The following is a 24,524-nucleotide window of genomic DNA, read 5'->3' as shown; positions in this document are numbered from 1 at the left end:
GTGCTCTTCTCTCCTCGTCATCTCACTAACACTTCTTCTGCAGAGGCGGTCTTTCACCATCTATTATAGGCTCATTCACAACCAGTCGATCTCTGGGCTTGGGTTCAATAAAAGCTGTTCTTGGACTAACAAGGACAGTTTCAGTTCTTATAGTATGATGAGGACCTCTTATGTGTCAAAAGCTCAAGGAAAATGAATAAAGGAGTAGTTCACCCATACAGGAGAAAGTGAGCTTGCAAAGAGTTTTTTTTTTTTTATGCACAACACAACGATCATAAAAACTCATTCAGCTGGATATCTTTGGCCGTTTTCTCTGTTTTGACCTGTGCATATTGCTTTTGCCTCCTACTCATCATCTCACGGTTAAACGAGCGCTCGCTCTGATGCTGAGAAAAGGAAAAATGAAAGAAAAATGTAATCAAATCCTGACAGCGCTCCTTTGCATAATGTTTCCGAGATCTACTCAGCAGATGTGTTAAAGCTCTCTCTCTCTTTCTCTCCTCATCTCTCTTTTACAGTAACTGCCCTTTCTCCTTGGCTGCGGCTCTGGCCCGTGGTACGGCAGACAGTGTCCTGCAAAACGATCTCTCGGTGTATTATATCAACAAGAGTGTGGAGGACGGAACAGACACGCTGCCTCGTGAGTGACCCATAAAAACTGCATCACGTAAACAAACTGAACGGAGGATAACTTGGACTGTGAAGTCTTATTTTTAAACGAGGCAAAGCGTTGATTCATTGTAGTTTTGTGACCCATCTTGCTATCGAGTAGAGATCACGTAATATTTGATCCAAATGTAGGCCGTTCTGCACAATTTTAAGCCTCCTATTCAACTGCAAATTTAGGTCACTTGCTAACTTAACGGTGGCCTGAATTGCTTTCTTATCTTTCTATATTCGAAATGGAAATGGCAAAGGAATTTGAGAAGGGAATGGCTGCTAACATGCCACAGTTTTGGCTGGTGTAGAAAGGAGAGCTTTGATTTAAATCTTTTTTGTTATGATATCATGTTTGATCTGATTAATTTCCCGCTTCATTTCGCTCTCACCATCAAGACCCAGACTTAGTATGTCACAACAGATATAGCCTGACGTGGTCATACTCAGTTCTAGTCAGAATATGAGTCTGATGCTCATTGGGCTGTAATTATGGGGCGTGTTTCAACCGAACCATAAAAAGACCTCGATTGGACAGACCAACAACCAATCAGAGCAATGAAGCGTCGCATAACGTTAGTTGTCAAATGTCAACAGAGCTCAACTGCACTGTGTTGCCAAATCTGCATTTTTTCTATGTTGGCGGGTCGAAGCGACTATTATGTGATATATAGACCCATGATTGCGAATTTTAGCAGCACCCTTGCCAAAATAACACACATTTTACCCCCAAACACCATTTTTTTCCCCGAGAACCCCCAGAGAAGCTATTGTTTTGGGCTAGTAGTTGGCGGGTTTTGCTGTAAAAACTTGGCAACCCTGTCTGCACTGGAATAAACGATCTTTGCCGGTTTTGTAAAAAAATAAAATAATTTAATGATACACAGAGTACTTACCCAACATGATCATCATTTCTGAGAGAAATAGTGAAGGTGATGCAGATACAAACAAGCTCTTCGTTTAGGATTCGAACAAATATAACCCAAGCCCCTTTGATGACGTGATGATTACGTTACTGTTGATCATCTGTCCATCATCGGCTAAAGCCCGCCCTGATGATCTCATTGGTCAGTTTCTGTTGATCATCTGTCCATCATCGGCTAAAGCCCGTCCTGATGATCTCATTGGTCAGTTTCTGTTGATCATCTGTCCATCATCGGCTAAAGCCCGCCCTGATGATCTCATTGGTCAGTTTCTGTTCGGGGATAATTACTCCTCTATGGATCGAGTCCAGACCGAACTGCCCGAGCTCAAATGTTGTGGGCGGGGCTAAGTTCGGCTGGCATCCAGGCTACAACAGATATTGCCTGGCATGCAAATGTTTGGGATGCACAAAACTATATCAGTACCATATCTGTTTTTAGCCTATATTTGATATTTGTTACATTTATAATAGTGCTATCAAAATTTGAGCATTAACGCATGCAATACATTTTTTCAGTTTAACGTGTTTCAATATTTAATGTAATTAACGCAGTGTCCGTTTTTCCGATCATTCTTTAGCTAGCTTTACATTGTAATAACACTCTCTTATTCATGCACATGCTTTTAAACCATTTAAGCGCAACAAGAAGAGAACGTGCTGACTGTGAATATCCTGACAATGACAAACACAAGGCGAAAGTTTAAGTTTATTTTAAGGCGAAAGTTTATTTAAGTTTAAATAAACTTAAAGAGTTGTGATGAAATGAGATGCGCGTGACAACGTCAGATCTGCGTCATGTTCGGCAGCGGCAGATCTTAAAGTGACAGCAGCCTAATAAACCAGTCACTGAGATTCTCTCATTAAAGAAAAAAGGCAACAGAGAAATTGCAGATTTAATAATTTATCATTTATGCAGTTAAGAAAGGTGTTTGATAACTTTATTAAATTTCTGTATATTGATTATATATAAAGGCCACAGGTAAATATGACATTTATTAAAATGGTTTTATGTGAAGATTGTTTTAAGTACACTTAAACTAAGTTTTTTTTAATGTATAATAAATGCTGAAATTTATATGTTTCCATGATCCTGTAATACTGAATGTCTCTCATTAATGTTTCATAGAGACATCAGTGTCACTATTAGTGTCAGTGATAGTGGCCTTCATTCATAAAAACATGCCATTACAACAAATATTTCAAATATACTGTCTTTAAGTTGGAGAGTGACTGAAATTATTACAATATAAAAATATATTAAAAATAAATAAATTAATTAATATTTTTAATCGATTGACAGCACTAATTTAGTATGTATCGGTCGATATTGCATATAATTGTACATTTAGATGACATTTATTTCTAAAAACACTAATAATTTCAAATAAATTTTAGATTTTAGGCAAATATCAAAATTATATACTTTTTGCTTACTGTACATTATAATGTTTATATATTATGGATATATTCACCTCTAGCATTGTAAACAATTGATTTAATTTTTAGCATTACATTTTTCATTTATGTAGTCAGTATACTGCAGAATTCTAACATCAACCATAACATGAAAAAATTATCATTATAATATATGGTATATATAAATTAAATAAATTAAATGCATATATTCAAATTCTATACTTTGTCTAAATAAATTAACTATTTTTATATTAACATTCTCATGCTGAAATAATCTAGTTATTGATTTTTTTATGTAAATTTACAAAAAAGTATTAATGCATTTTAAAGTTTTTGTGAGAATTATGAGAGATTTATGTCTGGCCGCTCAACCAAACCAGAATACAAATCTGTTTTTTACTGCTAGTGACTCATCTTTAATTCTGACCGACAGCAATTTGTTTCCGTCATAATTCTTTAATAGACATGCTTCAACTCTGGAAGAAAATTCAGAGTTTTCCCACTGGTAATTACAACATTGCGGTGGCGTATATGTACACTGCGTAAATCTCATAAATACAATCATTCCGACAAGTCATAATGGCTGAGATAATTCTCTGTGGTTCACATCCAACTGTCGCCGTCAAGAGTTAGCACAGACATTCACATAGCACACTAATCCCAGACACTTTGCTGAGTGGACGATAGATTTATAAGGCCAGATGGACCGCAGTCTGCATTGAGTTTAAGCACTGTTCAAAAGTACGTCAGTCCACTTGAGCCAAGTCTGGGTTTCCTCAGCCGGGACATTAACAGGGTTAGTTCACCCAAAAATGTAAATTCTGTCATTAATTCCTCCCTTATGTCACTGGACACCCGTCCAAGTTATTACTTACCCTAATGTCGTTGGACAGCCGTCAGACCTCCGTTCATCTTCACACACAGATGAAGATATTAGTGTTGAAATCCGATGGCTCAGAAAGGCCTTCATTGACACCAATGTCATTTCCTCTCTCAAGACCCATAAAGGCACTAAAGACGTCGTTACAAAGCCCATCTCACTACAGCGGCTCTACAACCATTTTATGAAGACACGAGAAGTTTTTGTGCGCAAAAAAAAAAAAAAAAAGTTGTATATTGATGGCCGATTTAAAAACAAAGATTTAAACCATTATGAATCATGAATCAATTCACTGATTCATAATGGTTTAAATCTTTGTTTTGAAATCGGCCTATCACTATATGTCATTATTTAGTTTTTTTTGCACACAAAAACTATTCCCGTCGCTTCATAAAATGATTGTAGAGCCGCTGTAGTGAGATGGGCTTTGTAACGACGTCTTTAGTGCCTTTATGGGTCTTGAGAGAGGAAATGACATTGGTGTCAATGAAGGCCTTTCTGAGCCATCGGATTTCAACACTAATATCTTCATCTGTGTCTGAAGATGAACGGAGGTCTGACGGCTGTCCAACGACATTAGGGTAAGTAATAACTATTGAAAGAATTTTCATTTTTGGGTGAACTAACCCTTTAATCAATGGTTTCACAGGAGGTATGGCCCGTTAAACAGGCCTACATGACCCATTCCAGTTCAGTGGAAACGACTGACATCAAGACACTGTGCGGCAGACAGGCGTCTGCTCAGGGCAAAGGCAGTACATACTGTTCACCAGCGCAGCCTGAGATGGCAGATTAAATTTAGACTCTGTGCCCACGGAGACAAGGCGGACAGTGAGAGATGGAGAGAGAGAGAGCGAGAGAGCATCTAAAAGGATGAGGGAAGAGGGAAGAGCATGTAATGTCTACTTTTACAACCATCAAACAATCTAGAAGGCCGCTTCGTCCACACAATGATAAAATACATCTGTCTAGAGCAGCATTGAGGCGGACGGACTGACACAAAGGGAAGGGGAAATACTGCCTTTGAAAAATATGCCACAAATTGAGTCATAAAAAAACAGACACTCCTTAGGCAAATCTGGGAGTTTGCCATACGTTTTGGAATGCAAAATTTCAGGAGCTTTAAAAACAAAAAATTTGATTGCCAATAATACTTTTAAGGCTTTATACACATAATTTATTTTTTAATACATAATTTACTCACCCTTGACTTGCGTTCGTTCTTCAAAACCATAAACAAGATGTTTTAAAGAATGTCCATGCTGCACTTTTCTAGCCTGACAAGCCAGAGCCACATCAAGATGTTTGATCTGGAAACTCACCATTGGCAGCTCAATCTGAGGGGCGGATAAACGGTCGTCTTTCAAACTCCCTCTGCACGCGATAGGATAGCGCTACAACCAACCAGAGCAACGAAGGTGAAGCTGAGCTCGTTGACAGATTAAACATTCGCCGTATTCGGTCGGCTAAACACATCTTCCCTTTTTAAGAATGACTTCAGTGCCGTTCTTTGTTCTTTTCTCAGAGAAAAGCTTAACTACAAGTCTTCCAGAATCGCAGTCAAAGCTGATTTGAAAGACCGCCGTTCGCCAGTTTCTGTGTTTTCTAGAAGCACCTAAACGCAACTCGGCGTCGTCATTATGGCCCCGCCCACCGACTCTATACACGATGTGATTGGCCCGTCCAGATTGAGAGGAATACAGCTCAGAAGGGTATTTAGAGTTCCTAGACGACACTTGCGGGCAGATCAAATTTGCTGCCGCTAGGGTGCGTCTAGATTTCTAGCCTAGCACTTTTCCATACAATGCATGAAAATAGTGACCAGAAGACTAAAAAGCTCAAAGCACCATAACAGTTGTTTATAGTTCTTACAACTTAGATGCCAAGACTTTTGAAGTCATACAACAGCGTTATGTAATCAATGTTAAATGCAATCTTTAGTTTATCTTAAAATAATTATCAATTGTTTTATACAGTACATTACAATGTTGTGATGCTTAAATTCCCTTCTCGCATATAAATAATTTAAATATTGCTTTCGTTTTTTTAATTTTTTTATTAGACAATCTAGAATTGTAATACTGGTCATAACATGAAAATAATTTTCATTAATCATTTTCATTTCATCAATTTGCAATAAAAAAAAAAACATTTGTCATTTATGCAAATAGTGACCAGAAGACTAAAACTTTTTAAAGTCATACTAGAACTTGATGTAACAAGCAGGCTGAAACTGTAACTTTTGAATCATATTTACAATGCTGAGTACAAACCTGATTCCAAAAAAGTTGGGTCACTGTACAAATTGTGAATAAAAAAGGAATCTTATAATTTACTAATCTCATAAACTTTTGTAAAAAATGTATTTACAATAGAATATAGATAATGCTAGACCACATACTGCATCAATCACAACATCATGGCTGCGTACAAGAAGGATCCAGGGACTGAAATGGCCAGCCTGCAGTCCAGATCTTTCACCATTAGAAAACATTTGTTGCATCATAAAGAGGAAAATGCGACTAAGAAGACCTAAGACAGTTGAGCAACTAGAAGCTTGTATTAGACAAGAATGAGACAACATTCCTATTTCTAAACTTGAGCAACTTGTCTCCTCAGTCCAGACATTTGCAGACTGATATAAAAAGAAGAGGGGATGCCACACAGGGGTAAACATGGCCTTGGCACAACTTTTTTGAGATGTGTTGATGCCATGACATTTAAAATAAACATATTTATCCCTTAAAACTATACATTTTCTCAGTTTAAACATTTGATATGTCATCTATGTTGTATTCTGAATAAAATATTGAAATTTGAAACTTCCACATCATTGCATTCTGCATTTTATTCACAATTTTTAGTGTCCCAACTTTTTTTGAATCGGGTTTGTATTTGATGCATTGTTATGGGAGACATTAAGAAGTAATAAGAATTTTGTAAAAACATGAGGATGAGTAAATTATGTCAGATCTTTCACTTTTGAGTGAGCTATCCCTATAGGCTATAGACACTTGTTAATACTCAACCTATTCCTTTCGCATGTACAATCACAATGGTCCCTAGAGCATACGATCACACCGGTGTGATTAGAAGGTTCAGAGCTCCAGAGGTTTGTTTATGTTTATTTTAGGTTTCAAACATACACAACATTAGGTTTTAAATATACACAAGTACCAGCAAAACCATGCATATTAAAAGTTGAGAACGTAAAAGGCAGCATATAGACAGGAGAGTGTGTGTTTCACATATATTGATATCAAACTTCACAGAACGAAGGCATTAGTCCATAGAGAGCAGAGCTGGAACAATCCCATCATCATTAACCAGTCACCTCCTCTCTTTCTCTCTCTCTTTCTCAGTTGGCAGATGTCCTCTTTTGCCCACTGTCCTCAATTCTGCTTCCACTGTACATTTAATCAGCAGCTCATGCACTCTTTCTTTCCAATATGATATTATACTCAAATCTGTTTGGCTTGTGAGCAAAAGCAGCTCTGTCTGTTTGCGTATGGTGCATGTATGTGTTTTTACAGTGTTGTGACATATGAAACAATGGCTGCTTAGTCACCATGAATCAGAGTGTTTGTGTTAGCATGTGTAACATGTAACATGTCATTTGCCTTGGCAGAGATCGATTCGGTAAAGCTGGCACGGCTGATCTTTAATAAGCTGTGTGAGACGTGCTGTCAGTGGCTGAAAGAGTTCCCGTATCGCCGCCGCCACTTGCCGTACTATGAGACCTCCATCCACGCTATTAAAAACATGCGCCGAAAGATGGAGGACAAACATGTCGTCATTCCGGACTTCAACACACTCTTCAATCTACAGGTATGACCAAAATGGTAATGTTGCAAGACAGATTTGAACCTGCAACACCCACATGAGCTCCAAGAAACTTCTTTGTATTTACTTCTCAGAAATATACTTAAAATGGCACTTAAGTATACTTGACTTCTACTGACAGAAAGGTCTAAGTATATTTGAACTATACGTGTACTAAATATTTTAACCAATATATACTTTAAAGTATTCTAAATATACTTGGCTTGTAGTTGTGTTTACTCTTTTGATTGAGTAGCCTATTAAATACTTTTTCACATAGTTTAACATAAAGTCTTTTAAACTTACATTGTCTGAAAATATTGATTTATAAAGAAAACATATATGTTAAGAGATGTGAGTATCTGAGTTTTTGTGTAGGCTAGTCCACTTGGAGAGTACATAGGAATTTACTTCAAATCTACTTTCCTCACAACTAAGTACATTTTCCGGCTATCCATGTTTTCACTGTTATACGGTAAGGGAGTATGGGATTAAATTCCTGCTGAAAATATTGCGGTCATGCATAAAAATATAATAAGCGTGAATTAAAAATGAAAAAACATGTAAAAAAAAATGTGCGCACAAACTAAAAAAATATTGCAATTTTGCAAAATGATCAGAATAGCAAACAAGTGGTCACGGATCAAAATATAATAAGCGTTAATCAAAATAATTAAAGCACATTTAACAAAAATAACACGCATTAATCAAAACTTTAAACACATTAAAAATTACATTGCACAAATCTTAAACTTATGTTTGTTTTCTTAAAAATAGTTTTCTTTGGTTTTATTACCCTGTACTTTGAGCTGCTCATATTTCACTCTTTTGTACTCTTGTGCTGTTTTTCTCTTTGCTCTTCTTTCTCATTCTGCGCTTGCTTTTCCAAATGTTGCAGTTGGAGTTTCATGTAAATCAGGGCGGTCTTAAGCGTCACCATTGGTCCACTAGTTCTAGATTGACAGCTAGATTGAAGAGGGGACCTCACTCTAATTTTGATTCATGCTTTTTTTTTTTATGCGCTTTTAATTTTTTAATTTTCAATTAGATCCGTGACTGTGTTGTTTGCTATTCTGATGTTTTTCAGTTTGTGCAATATATTTTTCATGTGTGTTTAGATTTTTCATTCACGCTTATTATTTTTTTATCCGTTAACGCTAAATATTTCCTGCGGGAATTTAATCCCATACGCTATTACGCATCTTCCAGTAAAGAATCTTTGGGGTGTTGATGGCCTCAATCGACTCCATCTGTGTTTTGATCATCTCTCTGAATCCGATCCGAGTCTAATCCTCAAAAAAAAGCCAATTTCTCAGCTTTTCAAATGTAGCTAGTTTTATGAAACATACCCAGATTCAAGTGCTGATAAAAAAGGATGAATGAAGCTAGAGTTAAATTAGTTAAAGGTTTATTTCAAGTATTAAAAACCTAAATAGGAACATAGTAGTATACTTACAGTGCAAAATAATATGTAAATAGTAAACTATAAGTGTGATGCTATGTTCACTTAAAGAAAACTTACAAGTATAAAAACAGCATAAAACTACTAAACTTGAAGTTTACTGAAGCCCCTTTCACACTGCGATTCCGGCAAATGCACGGATAATGCGACCCGGCATTTGTTCCCGGGTCGCTAGATTTGGCCCATTCACACTTCCAGCGAAATGCCGTAATATGTGCGCTTTCACACACAGCCCGTAGCGGTCCCGGATCGAGTTGACACGTGACATCCGGATGTGACGTATAACGGCGAGCGATCTCAGCTTCAGCGCGGATAGTAAGGAGCTCCGTGGTCTCGACTTGTGTCCAGTTTGCGCACATTTCTGCTTGTTTAATTTTAGTTTCTTTTGTATACGAACACTCTCTGCGTTTAAAACACCGACGAGCTCTTCTGGCACTGCAGGGTTGTGTTATTGAAAAAACAAGCTCTAGGAGTCGCACAATAAACGCACACGTTGCGGCATTAGTTTCGGCTTTTGTTCACACAGCACTCGTCCCGGATCGAACCCCGCAATATTACTAGGTCCCCGACCCGGGTCGAATTCGGTAATCTATTCCGGGACGTGGTTGCTTTCACACAGAAGGTGACCCGGCAATGCTCCGGGAATATTGCGGGTCCGACGTGCAGTGTGAAAGGTGCTTGAGAGTACAATTCAAAGTTTTCTTTCATAAACTAACAAATGTGCTACATGTATTTGACTAGTAGTAAACTATCAGAATACCTATACGTTCTACAAAGTCTACTACGTATAGTTCACTTAAAAGTATACTTATTCACTAAAAACTGGGCCTATTTAATCCCTAGTAGTATTAAAAATACACTTATATAGTACATTGGTATTAGTATACTAACTACCAGTGTTGCCACAGTTACTTTGAAAAAGTATTCTGATTACTAATTACTCCTTTAAAAAGTAACCTAGTTACTTTACAGATTACTTCATTTTAAAAGTAACTAAGTAAGAATAGAAGTTACTTTATTAGTTACATTCAGCAGTTTCCGACAACACCCCTGCCGCCTTAGCATAGAAATGACGAACGTTTTTGCCAACACACTTTATTGGAAGTGCATTTTTAACAGTAACGTCAACAATGAATCTCCTGACATTTAAATATTTCCTGAAAAAATACTCTCCCTGAGACACAAGAAGAAAACAAATATATATATTTTTTATTTTTTACTAAGGAAAATGACTAAAATAGTAACTCACAGTGACTTGGATAAATTACTTTAATCTGAATAAGGGTTTGGAAATAGTAATGCGTTGGATTACTCATTACTGGAAAAAAGTAGTCCGATTAGAGTATGATATACTCTGGCATCACTGCTAACTACATGAAGTATACCTAAAAATATATTTGAGCTTTACTTAAGTGTACTTAATAGTTTTTTGTAAGGGTACGCGAGCTGCTAAGCCACAGGCATCTAACAGCTCATGAATACTATGTGATAAACCTCGTGATTGTTTTTCATCAGAAACTCATGTCAAGGCCTCTGTTGAGCCTTCCGTGCCTTAACAAATAGCTCTCACAAATTGTAGAAAGCACCAATACACTTAGCATCACTTTTCCACATAATAGTCGTGTTGAATGTATTTTTTTTTCCTGATTGCCTGTGTAATTTCCAGTCGAGCGAGAATGTGCTCTGTCACCCGAAAAGCAGTAAGTGCAGGCAGGTTTGCCATCTCACGTCCAGATCTACTTGATGTGTGGGCTATTCTTCCTCTAATAAGAGCAGACGGTGTCGCATGAAATAGACCCATACGCTCTTCCCTGCACCACACTGAACTCAAAGGCAGTTCTTCACATCTGTTGGCCATTTGTAGTTAAATGCTGGGCTTTTTCTGGTTTTCTTGGTGAACACCAGCATCCCTTTGCCTTTAGCAGAAACAGATCAGAGACTAGTCTAGGCCATAAGTCATTCAGAGCGAGAGATGTAAACATTGATGTTGTTCTATCAGCGCTGTTCTAAGCAAAGCTAGAATCCAAACTAATGTATTTCTAATGGGTCATTCTGTGTCAACTTTTGATTTTGTTAATATTTTTACTGTAGAAAGACAAACATAAATAGTGATGAAAGCCAAAATATTAAATGTCACAAATGTATATTTATTGAGTAAAATAAAAGTCTAACTGACAATTTAAAAGTCTTCCCTTTTAAAAGTCAAACTGACAATTTTCACCTGATCTGGAGCCAATATTCAGGCGTGTAAAAATGACTTTAGAAAGATGGCAGCATCATTATTGCATTTTCACACAGAGATTGGTAGATCTATTAAGCCCCTTTCACACTGCACGTCGGACCCGCGATATTCCCGGAACATTGCCGGGTCACCTTCTGTGTGAAAGCAACCACGTCCCGGGATTGATTACCGAATTCGACCCGGGTCGGGGACCTAGTAATATTTCGGGATTCGACCCAGGACGAGCGCTGTGTGAACAAAAGCCGAAACTAATGCCGCAACGTGTACGTAGTTATCGTGCGACTCCTAGAGCTTGTTTTTTCAATAATACAACCCTGCAGTGCCAGAAGAGCTCGTCGGTGTTTTAAACGCAGAGAGTGTTCGTATACAAAAGAAACTAAAATTAAACAAGCAGAAATGAGCGCAAACTGGACACAAGTCGAGACCACGGAGCTCCTTACTATCCGCACTGAAGCTGAGATCGCTCGCCGTTATACGTCACATCAGGATGTCACGTGTCAACTCGACCCGGGACCGTTACGGGTTGTGTGTGAAAAGTGCACATATTACGGTATTTCGCTGGCAGTGTGAATGGACCAAATCTAGCGGCCCGGGAACAAATGCCGGGTCGCATTATCCGTGTATTTGCCGGAATCGCAGTGTGAAAGGGGCTTTAGTGAAATCTGTTGACTTTAGCAATCTTTTTTCCATTATATGCCAACAGTGACCGTTCAAAAATGGGGGGAAAGCAGTTCTTGTGTTTTTTGCCCCAAGTTTGCATACCTGTTACTCAAGAATTATTAAAGATATCTTACTATCCTTTTAGATTATGGTTCTTAACAAACTGTTCTTTTGGTATCTCCATTTTAAAGGCCCTCGATGATCAATCCCAGAGATATGGAGATCTTAATGTGAGCAAACTGGTCAATTGAACACATTTTTAGTGATCAAAACCAAATGTGGGTCATTTTGGATAGAGTTGATTCTTTTTATATTTAAAGAGGTACAAATAATGTTGAAGCTCTAAATTTAGACTTGGAGTCAGGTTGGGGTCCCTATAGCTATGGGACTGAACCACATAGGGCCTTAAAAATTAAGATTACAAAAGAAAAGTTTATCAAGAAGAATATTAAGATCTATTCTATACTTTGAGAATTACAGGGATGCAAACTTTGGAAAAATAATATTTATGGCACTCAGACAGGAATGTTCTATGCAATTGAGCTGATAGAAAAACACAAGATACATTTCTAGTTTTAACATTATTTGTTCTTCAGATATTCCTCTTTAAATATAAAAAGTATCAGCTTTGAGCAAAATGACCCACATTTCGACTACTGAACTTTACCAGTTTACTCACGGAGCCGCATTAATATCTCCATATCTCTGGATTGAACCATCAAGGGCCTTTAAAATGAAGATACCAAAAGGAAAATTTATGAAGAATCATAATCTAAAAGGATATTAAAATATCTTAAATAATTCTTAAGTAACAGACATGCAAACTTGAGACAAAAAAACAAAAGAAGTGATTTTTCCCATTTTTGAACGGTGACCGGTCATATAATACAACAAAGATTGATAAAAGTCAACAGATTTCACTAATAGATCTACCAATCTCTGTGTGAAAATACAATAATGATGCTGCCATCTTTCCACAGTCATGTTTACACGCCTGAAAATTGGCTCCAAATCTCAGGTGAAAATGGCAATTTGACCCTCCTCTACAAAACAGTGATTATTCAGAAAATATACATCTGTGAAATTTAATATTTTGGCTTTCAGCACTTTTTATGTTTGTCTTTCTACAGAAAAATGTATTAAAAAAATTAAAAATTTGAGCCGGGGTAGTTTCCGAAATGTGGTTGATTTAATGACCTTAATGTAAATATTCCAGTCCTGAATACATCAAAATAACTCAGGATCAAAATCTGGGATGATTATGAATAAAAATTTCAATAAACTACAAGAAAAAGCTGCAAGACCCATTTGATTTTGTTTTTTTTATCTTATGATTTATGATTACGATTTGTTCCCTGTAGTTAAGGAAATTCATTCTCAAGCAGAGTTTTTGCAGAATATTGCATGCAAGATGTTGAATATTTTATTCATTAAATAATCAAAGAAAAAATAAAGTAATCAGTTCAATTCTGAATATTTGGTCAATGCATCCACGTGTCATACACACTGTGTTGATTAAAATTGGAGCATGACACACAGTGTCACAGTAATGGCGGCTCAGAGTCTTTCATAATGAAATCCTTATTTATACCAATGAGAGCTTATCCCGTTTGACCAGCCCTGCTACGGGAACTAAGCCATTTAATCATTCGTAAGCTGCTGATAATTAAAACCGATCGACAAGAGGAAACACAGACGTTAGATTTGCATATATTTCTCATGTGTAATAGTTCATTTAGCCATGTTCATTTTCACTGCCGTTGATTAAGCGAACAGCTTCTGATCTGTCAATGCCAGAGGTTGGCATGTTATTGTTTTGTTTTGCATTGAGAGATGTTTATTGGGATTTATTTCAATTAAGAGTGGATTATGAGATCTTTTATGTGGCAGTAAGCAGTTTTCCTCAAGGGGTGGTTCCGTGTTTTTTTTTCTAGGCTTGGTTGTGTTTATGGAGCGCAGTGTAACATGTCTTAATACCTTTTTATTTTATTTAAATGCCATATTTTTCTTCTATTCTCCCTTTATTCCACACCGCTGTCTGTCCTTTGAACGGCTCGTTTGCTTCCTGCTTCTATGAAGCCCCTCCCTCTGACAAACGCAATGGTCTTAGAATGGTCAGATGGCCAAATGTAGTTTCCTGTATTTTTATTGGCTGAAGTGCCAAGCACAGGTTAAGGCCACGCCTCTTCCCATTACGGGCAGAGGTCACATCTGCAGAGACTAGCAAGGGTTTATGATGTCACCGACCCAGGAAGAAGCTCGTTGTAGTCCAAACCGGCCATTTTTGTAGGCAATAAACTGCCGTAACTTTAAAAGACAATATCTCCGTTTGCATTGAACTTTCAGCGCTGTAACTTTGCAGAGACTGTTTCTGCTCAAGCAGCGACATTACACACTAACTAAAGTTATAAAAGTCAAATCGCAGGCAACCACCCCTTTAACAACAGAAAAATGGGTACCCACTTTATATTAGGTGGCCTTAACTATGTACTAACATTTTAGTTATTAATTTGATACAATGCACTTATTGTGTACATACGTTTTTAAATAGTACTTACATTTAAAAAAATACCTGCATGTAATTAATTTCTGTAGTTACATTTGTAATTACACAGTTGGCACTTCCCTTACACCTAACCCTATCATTAAACTGACCCACACCACCACACCTGACCCTAACTTTACTCGCATCCACCGCAATATCAGCAAAAGGCCACCTAATATAAAGTGGGGCCGAAAAATGTATTTCAGTGCAAAATATTTTGACTTATCATGTGTTTAGGATCAGGAAGAGCAGGCGTTTTTCGCCGTGTTTGATGGTCACGGCGGGTTGGACGCTGCCATCTACGCCGCCAATCATCTGCACGTAAACCTGGTCAGACAGGAAATGTTCAGTCAGGATGCGGTCGAGGCCTTGTGTCACTCCTTCAAACTGACCGATCAGCGATTCATACAGAAGGCGTCACGTGAGGTGAGTCCCTACAAATCAATCAATCAATCAATCCAATTTATTTATATAGTGCCTTTACAATGATGATTGTTTCAAAGCAGCTTCACAGTGTTAAACAGGACAATATTGCAACAGAATTTGATTTGTTTTTTATATTTAAAGAGGAAATCTCAAGTACAAATGATGTTGAAACTCCATGTCTACATTTAGACTTGGAGTCAGGTTGGGGTCCCTATAGCTATGGGACTGAACCATATAAGGCCTTAAAAATTAAGATTACAAAAGAAAAGTTTATTAAGAATATTAAGATCTATTCAATACTTTGAGAATTACAGGCATGCAAACTTGGGAAAAATTATATTTATGACAGGAATGTTCTATGCAATTGAGCTGATAGAAAAACACAAGATGCATTTCTAGTGTCAACATTATTTGTTCTTTAGATGTTCCTCTTTAAATATAAAACGTATCAGCTTTGAGCAAAATGATCCAAATTTCGACTACTGAACTTTACCAGTTTACTCACGGAGCCGCATTAAGATCTCTGGGATTAAACCATCAAGGGCCAATGAAGATACCTAAAGGAAAATTTGTTAAGAATCATAATCTAAAAGGATATTAAAATATCTTTAGTAATTCTTGAGTAACAGACATGCAAACTTGAGACAAAAAAACACAAGAACTGCTTTTTGGCTGATTTGGCTGTACAGTCGTTCTGGAGAAAACAGTGATGTTATCAGCTTATTTTAATTTATCATATAGCGACAAAGTTGGCAAATCAGTATTATAGTTTATAGAACACGGTCACAGTCAGACATCTGGATGCTCCTTTCAGCACTGACAACATCTGTATGCATCCATGTGTCTGGAACAGAACCTGCGCTGTGGCACCACAGGGGTCGTGACCTTTCTGAGGGGTCGCACGCTGTACGTGGCCTGGCTAGGCGACTCACAGGTCATGATGGTGAGGAGAGGTCAGCCGGTGGAGCTCATGAAGCCACACAAACCAGACAGAGAGGTGAGAAAAACTGGATTATTTTTCATTTCATTTCATATTTAACTGATATACCGTAGACTATAGGGGTGTAACGATACACTTTTCGATACTGAACTCATGATACGATATATCCCGATATTTTAAGCCAACAAAAGTTTTTTATTTTTTACATGTTATTATTATTAAAATAATATTATTTATTATTATAATTTTATTTATAATTATTATTATTATTATTATTATTATTAGGATGCACACATATTCCCCCATTGCATCATTATACATTATATCCAACATTATATATTTAGTCATATATATATTATATAGACTGTAATGTCACTGAAACTCCGTAGACTTTAATTTTTCCCCCTCAGGCATTACTCGGGCAGCATCTCTCCCGGTGCTCAGTGTCCCGCCTCTCCCACTATTAATGCACTATACATCAAACTACTAAACATCATACTACTAAAACTAAATGTGATCTGGTGATTTAAATGATGTTTCAGATGATGCAATCAGTCACAGCTTTCGCAACAGAGTTGAAAATGGCGGCTCGCTCTCAAACTGTAAATGTTTAGCTCATCCAAGAATTTGAATTCTGCATTTACTCACTCTCGTGTTGTTTCCGCGAATCACGCAATCTTTTGAACGTCCGCGTTTACTACAGTATGTACGTCGCTGTAAATCTGTTCATCATCGTTTGTATCCAGAATACTGATGTGGATTAGATACACGGATAGTTATTTTTACAATTCCTTAAAGCAGCACTAGGTAACTTTTCAGGTAACTTTTCAGGCTACCTTGTATAAATAGGCCTACTACAGCAAGTTGAGCCTTGGATAAAACAACTCAATATCGCGAATCATATCGATCAATGATACATATCGTCACATCGATTTTATATCGTGATACATCGTTTAACGAAATATCGTTACACCCCTAGTAGACTACGTTTCAAAAGTTGCTGAATAAAGGGCTTTCGCTTCAAAACCCCTTTATTCAGCAACTGATCAGTTAAACTGATCAGTAAACACATTTATAATATAAGATTTTTATTTAAAATTCTGTTATTTTGACCTTTCTATTTATTATATAATCCTGAAAAAAGTGTATAATCATTTACACAAAAATATACTTTTTCATCACAGCAATAGCAAAATATATCGCAAAATATATTAACAATAGACTTTAACAAAAGGTTATTTTAAATTGTAATATTTCACACTATTACTAAAGATTTCCTGTGTTTTTGATCAAATAAATTCAGCCTTGGTGAGCTTAAGAGACTTCTTTGAAAGAGCAAAAAAAAAAAAATCTTAACAACTACAAAAATCTTACTGAAGATATATAGATTGAAATATAAATCAAATTATTAAATAATATATATATATATTATTATTATTTATTGCATTTATTGCAATAATATATATATTATTATTTATTGCATTTTATTTTTTATTTATTTTATTTTTATTGTATTATATCTTATATTATTAAAAAATATATATTATTATTGCATTTTATTTTATTTTATTTTATAAAATACTTGGGGACCAGTATCGAATTTTGCCAGTATCGAAAAATTTGTCCTAGATCAGTTCTATATTCTAAGCGTCTGACCTTAATTTTTACCCCAGAAGTCCAGCTCTTTAAGAGGGATGTCCTTCACAGCCCATTTAATCGACAAAAGTCACATGACAGCAAAGCTGTGTTACATAACACACTCCTAAGAGTGGATCGGTTGAGTCTTTGGAGCTTTAGCTTTATAATGAAACTGTATGTAAGTCACAGTCTGACATCTCAGCCAATTAGGGCTGAAAATGATGCTAGCTGTTATAGTCAATGACTCCTCATCACTGGTTTGTTTGTTTGTTTGTTTGTGTGTGTAGGATGAGAAAAAGAGGATTGAGGCTTTGGGTGGGTGTGTGATCTGGTTCGGCACATGGAGGGTCAACGGCAGCCTGTCCGTGTCAAGAGCCATAGGTGTGTGACCTTTAAGATTATAATATACATTTTAACCTGCAGAATTGACAGCTCTGTAAAATGCTACGAAAAACTGCATAAATCAATTGAATAGGGCTTTTTGCAAAACATACAGGGTACGTGCAAATAGCCATATTTACACTAATTGCAAATAGCGATAGATGCTAATTACTATGTGAAAATAGTGATATATATTATTTACACCATGTAAGACTAGTTCTTTGCAATATGTGTACATAGTAATTACATGCAATGTATACTTTATTTTGACAGATACATGCTATTTGCACCTCAGGATTGTTGTACATTATTAAAATGTAAATTATTATATTTGTGTAAATTATTATATTTATTAAAATTATTAAATGGATGCCGCCATAATGGTATAATAAAGCCCTCCATACACCGACCCCTAACCTGACCCAATAAAGTTTTATTATTATTATTAAACGTTCGTTAGGCACTTTATTTCCATTTTTAGGACATTTTCTTAATTTTTATTGAAAGTAAATGCCTTTCCGATGTGATATGTGATGGGAAAAGGGCAAAAAGCTCTGCAAAAGGCGGATTCGAACCTGGGTGGATCACGTCAAAACCAGGATCCTAAGCCTTACACTTTAACTGATCACACCACTGAAGACGCTGAAATATGCACATCCTTTTTAAATCTTGTTTAGCCCAACCAGGCATTGTTAGGACGGAGCTAGTGCGAATACCACTAGCCTACAAGGCTTGCTATTTGCACTTGGTGTAAATAAAAACTCAGTTATTTTAAAGTAAAAACATTTAAATGATGTTCCAGATCACTAGTAGTTCCTGCAGAGTCACTAGATAACGCTTGAGTAATTAGTGAGGCATTTTATGTCCATATTCAGAGTTAAAAAGATGATTGATTACGTCTCAGACACATGTTCTTTATAATTTGTCAGTTAGTTAATAGTTATTAATGAGGCTAATCTCAGTTCAGTAATTATTGATTACTTAACAAGGAACTATAAATGCAATATTACTGATTAGTTCAGCTAGTTTCCATATTAGTTAATAGTAGAAGCTGAAGTGTTAATGTCACTTCCTGCATGATCAATTATTAATGACGGACAATTATTGTAAAGTGTTACTACACACAGTGCTGTCCTAAAGCAGCTTTACAGAGAGTAATACCTCACAAACCCCAGTAATCGAGATAAAGGCATCAGCGGAGAGGAAAAAACTTTTGAAAGACTTTCCTTTTGTGCTCTTTGAAGATATTCACTTATTTAGACCAGATCTTTTGTAAGTTTAAGTCAGCTAAAGGTCATTTTGCGCATATTTTTAGAAGAGGATGTTCAGGCCACTGCAGAAAACGCTTTATCACCACACACACACACCACCGGTTTCAGTGTGAAGGAAAACGGCTTTATGAAAGGAAACGCTGGCACAAACTCCATTTAATCCCAGAACAATATGAATTATTGTCTAATCCGAAACTACTATACTTGCGTAATCATTGTAGTTGAAAATTCACAAATTTATTTGGACAATGTGACTTCTTATTTACCTCAATAAATGACTGAGACGGTGTCAGTTTACAGTATGTACATTAGCTAATGTAAGATTACATCTTTTAGGCTAATGAGAATTACTGTAATAACAAAGTCTGACCTCCAGCAGAATCCTTTCGGCTGTGTTCCCACGGCTTCGTGCACAGGAACCGTTTCACTCCCTAAACGCTGATGGCTAATCTGTCAGATAATCCTATCAGTCTAGCATTTAATTCCCTTAAAGCTCTTGATTCATAAATAGGACAAGTGAGGCTAATTCTGCCATAGCCTAGTCAACTGGACGTTCGCAAGTCCAGAACGTGTCCGAGTCATATTTCACTCCAGTTAAGAAATCAGATTTAGTTTAAAAAGGCATTATTTTCATGAAATTTAAATATTGCTAAAAAATCTCATTACTGCAATGCAATTTTATTTATCACATTAATATATTATTTTTAAGACTAAAGCTAGTTCTCATCCTTCCCTCGGGTCATTTTGACCCAAATTGAAAGTATTCATTTGTCTGTCTATCACCTGACCAAGCTCATTAAGATTGAACATTGGTCTGGGTCTGCTCTGTATATGCTACTGCACAAAAGGCGTGATCAACGAGCATTATTCAAATGACCCTTTACGCAATTAGATAGTCCTTCAACCAATCAGACCACAAGAGGCGTGATCAATGGCCAAGATCCATCGTTTCTCTATCCGTCATCATGTTAAACCTACCAATAGCGTGCCAGTTGGATAAGCTAGTCTGTGATTGGTTCCTACAAAAGTGTAACAGGAGCAGTAGAAATTAATGTACAGGTTTCCAGACTGAGTTGCCGGGCGAAATCAAATCAGCGGCAGATCAGGCTGGGTTTAGTCAGTCTAAGTATTCATTGGAGTGGTCCAAGATCCTAGGACTTTTGTCTTACTTGAACCATAAATTGTCAAAAAAAATTACAATTTATGTGGTTGAAATTTAAAAAAGTAACAAATCCTTCCCTCACGGGTCAATTTGACCCCCTTAGGAATTTATGGAATGTGAGGAATGATTCAGTGCACATAAAAAAAAGCAAATATTCAAACTAAAAATGCTAAAACTAAATACTTTAAAGGGATTGTTCAAACCAAAAATTAAAATGCTGTCATCATTTACTCACCCTCAAGTTGTTCCAAACCTGTATGAGTTTCTTTGTTCTGCTGAACACAAAAAAAGATATTTGGAATAATGTTTGTAACCAGGCAGAGAGAACAACCAGTCTACCATAGTGTTAGTGAATGGTTGTTCTATCTGCTTTGTTACAAACATTCTTCCAAACTATATTATTTTGTGTTCAGCAGAAGAAAGAAACTCATACAGGTTTGGAACAACTTGAGGGTGAGTAAAGAATTTTCATTTTTGGGTGAACTATCCCTTTAAAGCTTGGGACATACTCTGCAAGAACAAAGAAATGTGTTCGTTTTCTCGAGGTGGCAAGAACAAGAACAAAGTTCGTTCTGCCAGTACATTCCATTCTTCACCAGAAAAGCAGGTGCCAATTATCTGCGTTTCTCCACATTAGCCACACCCACTTTAAATGTCTGGCCAATCATACAATAGTTATCGGACAACCGTGAGAAAAAGTTCTGCTCAGGCGATGTGTCGAGAACAAGCTGCGAGAACTCCCAAACCAGGGCTGAGAACAAAATGACGTCACGTTGTTCTCGCAGCCCTGGAGTGAGAACTTTTTTCTCTGTTTTTGCGGAGTATGTTGTATTTAACTATTTCTTTAACCCTTAAATGCATACTTATAAGATGTAATTTACTACCCTAAATTTAGACATCAACCTTCTTAGTATTCCCCAATCAATCCATTTTAAACAATATAACAAGAAAAAAAAAAAAAAGAAATAAACAATATAACAAGAATTATAATTGAATGCATTTTTCAACTAGTTTTTTGTCAAAATTGTATAGGGTAGCTAACATCCCGAGGTGTGTAAGATTGTATGTATTTTATTTATCTGTTTGAATAAAAAACGTTTATCTGACGAGGACATTTGATGATGGTATAAAACATCTGCTCAAACTAAACCCTTACATATGTTTTATTTTATTCTTCTGTAATTGTTACTCTAACATTAGGAGTTTTATATATTATCGCAACAGGTGGAGATCATGTTTAATATCTGGGTCGCTAACGACCCGAATATGTAAGAATGTTTGGCGGTCATGCTTTTAAGGGTTAATCACTTTCAAGTACTTTACTTTTGTGTGTGTGTGTGTGCAGGTGATTCAGAACACAAGCCCTATATCTGCGGTGACGCCGACTGCACCGCCTTCAACCTGGATGGCAGCGAGGATTACTTGATCCTGGCCTGCGACGGCTTCTACGACACCGTGAACCCAGATGAAGCCGTGCGAGTTGTCAGCGACCATTTGCAGGAAAACAACGGGGACACCGCCATGGTGGCCCATAAGCTAGTGGCCTCGGCCCGAGACGCGGGGTCCAGCGACAACATCACAGTCATTGTGGTGTTCCTCAGGGATCCACGTTTGCCCCCACCGTCAGATGAACCGGAGGAGCGAGAAGAAGAGCCGGTGGAGGAAGCCGGAGAGGAGGATGAGGAGGTGGAGGCCTTGCAGAGTGAGCTGGTGTGTCAAGATGGAGGTGCAGAGAATGGAGGGAAGAGCCGGGCCGGATGGCCGCTCCAACAATGCTCGGCGCCTGCGGATCTGGCCTACGAAGACCGCATGGATTCGTTTACGGACAGAACGAGTCTGAGCATCACGGGGCCAGATATGCATGCAGAGACTGGCTGCTTCAGGCTCCCAGTTTCATCCGGATTGCCTCCAATGAGAACCGTCACACCAGACCTCATTCGCCCGTACGGCGGGGCCGGCGCAGCCTGGCGTCCTTACCAAGAAGACGGCCCAAATGATTCCAGGCAAAAGCCCCAGCCTAAACCCACAGTGCCCTCCTACACGCAAACCACCTCAGATGGACAATTGCTGGAGGTGGCAGCGCTCTTCCCTCAGGAGGGCCGGAGGAAGAGGCGGCTGGAGGTCATGCCACTGAGGCGGGAATCGCAGAGCCTGAGCCGACGGGCCAGAGAAAGCCACGGTCCTCTGAGCTGCTTCCCTACCGTGCCCTATCCTCTCCGCTCCCCAGAGAGGAAGCCTGGGATAGCCTTTCCCCATGTAACCCACAGCAAAAGGGTCTAATCAACAACTTCCTTGCCCCATCATGCCGCCCTCTGTCTCTGCAGATATAGCATACTCATGCAGTGGGCACACACACACACACACACACACTCATACATTCGCGCTCTGTTCCAAAACCTTATGTACACTCTTCATAGGCAGCATTTTAAGGTACCATAAGATACCTCATGAGACTATGATTTGTGTGTGCTATATATTTATGCTTATCTGAGAACAGGTGCAGTCACATTTACCTCTGCTTAGCCAAATTTAGTGTGCGCGATCCAGTCATTTCACTGGGAATCCACGTGATCGAGGGTGAAAAGGTTCACCATGCAGATTTCGCTCATGTTGGTTGTCTGAATTTGCAGTGGTAACCAAAAGAAATCTGCGTAGATTCAAAGTGACGTCTGTGTGAGTTGGTAGCATTTTAAGGCAAAACCTCGTTTTGGATAAATTCTTGGCAAACATGACAAACGTAGAAGAGGAAAATGAGAAATTAAAGGGTTAGTTCACCCAAAAAATGAAATGTCTGTCATTAATTCCTCTCCCTCATGTCGTTCCAAACCTGTAGAACCTATTTCTCTTTAGAACCCAAATGAAGATATTTCTGATATTTCCAATCCCAGAGTTCTCTGACCACATATACAGTGATTTAATTACCACTTTCAAGGTCCAGAAAGGAAGTAAAGACATTGTTAAAATAGTCCATGTGACTCCAGTGGTTCAGCCTTAAGTTATGAAGCCACAAGAATACTTTAGTGCGCAAAAACTAACAAAAATAACCACTTTATTCTACTATTTATTCTCGTCTGTGTCAGACTCTTACGCTGTAAACACAGTGCACGTCAGAACGCCGGCTCACCATTGGTCAGCTCCTGTGTCAGCATCACACACATGTTGTTTTGGTCACATTAACAGCGTCAACCAATAGTGAAACAGCGTTCTGACGTAGAACCCGGAAGCTCTGCACTCTGTTTTTACTAAGTCAACAGCATAAAAGACTGACATGGAAGAGAAGATTGATTAATAAAGTTGTTATTTGTGTGTTTTTGCACACTAAAGTATTCTTGTGGCTTTATAAGATTAAGGCTGAACCACTGGAGTCACATTGACTATTTTAACCATGTCTTTACCTCTTTTCTGGACCTCGAAAGTGGTAATTAAGTTTCTTAATATCTTAATTTGTGTTCTGAATATGAAGGAAGGTCTTATGGATTTGGAACGACATGAGCGTCAGTCATTAATGACAGAATTTTCATTTTTGGGTGAACTAACCCTTTAAAGTATAATACAATTAAAATTTAAAAAAATTAAAAAAATTTTAATGCTTTGTATTTACTTATCAGAGAGTATTTGTGGTCACACTTACCATTGCTTGATAAAATTTGGCAAGTGAAATCTAGTTATACAATTGGGAGTTTCATGTGACAGCAGAAAAGTTCACCATGCAGATTTCACTTGTGTTAAAGGTGGGGTGAGTGCTTTCTGGTAACCGTTGTTGATATTTCAAATCTCCGAAACAAACACGGCCCTATCCCCAAAAGGGTCTCGGCCCAATTTTGATAGCTCCGCCCCTCACATACGTAACCCAGGCAATGACTGCGGCAGAATCTGGTTACTAATCCAGGTCGAAAATATTCAATGAAAAAGTCACCCCTTCCATCACAAAAACATAAACCATTCTCATGATGGTACACGATCACGACAGTCCAGCTAATAACATATTACAATTATGACCAGATAAGGGTTATATAGATCATGAAAAGAGGAAACAAATATATATTAGGAGTATAATTACTCACTTGTCGGACATATTTTGTGAGCGGACGCTTGAA

General features: G+C 37.6%; 1 protein-coding gene across 1 annotated transcript in view; it reads left to right on the top strand.

The window, feature by feature from the left end:
* The window catches only part of ppm1e (protein phosphatase, Mg2+/Mn2+ dependent, 1E), a 78,446-nt gene extending 55,081 nt beyond the window's left edge, over positions 1–23,365 (top strand). Inside the window, exons 2-7 of the mRNA XM_067433597.1 lie at positions 519–640; positions 7,507–7,706; positions 14,847–15,035; positions 15,889–16,032; positions 17,901–17,994; positions 21,773–23,365. Coding sequence (XP_067289698.1) covers positions 519–640; positions 7,507–7,706; positions 14,847–15,035; positions 15,889–16,032; positions 17,901–17,994; positions 21,773–22,707 — 1,684 coding nt within the window. The 3' untranslated portion in view covers positions 22,708–23,365. The remainder of the gene's footprint in view (positions 1–518; positions 641–7,506; positions 7,707–14,846; positions 15,036–15,888; positions 16,033–17,900; positions 17,995–21,772) is intronic.
* Positions 23,366–24,524: the final 1,159 nt, after the last annotated feature.

This window comes from Pseudorasbora parva, chromosome 23 (genome assembly GCF_024679245.1).
Source record: "Pseudorasbora parva isolate DD20220531a chromosome 23, ASM2467924v1, whole genome shotgun sequence".
Classification (NCBI taxonomy): Eukaryota; Metazoa; Chordata; class Actinopteri; order Cypriniformes; family Gobionidae; genus Pseudorasbora; species Pseudorasbora parva.
The sequence above is the reverse complement of the archived record's forward strand: the minus strand, read 5'-3'. Positions and strand labels throughout refer to the sequence as shown.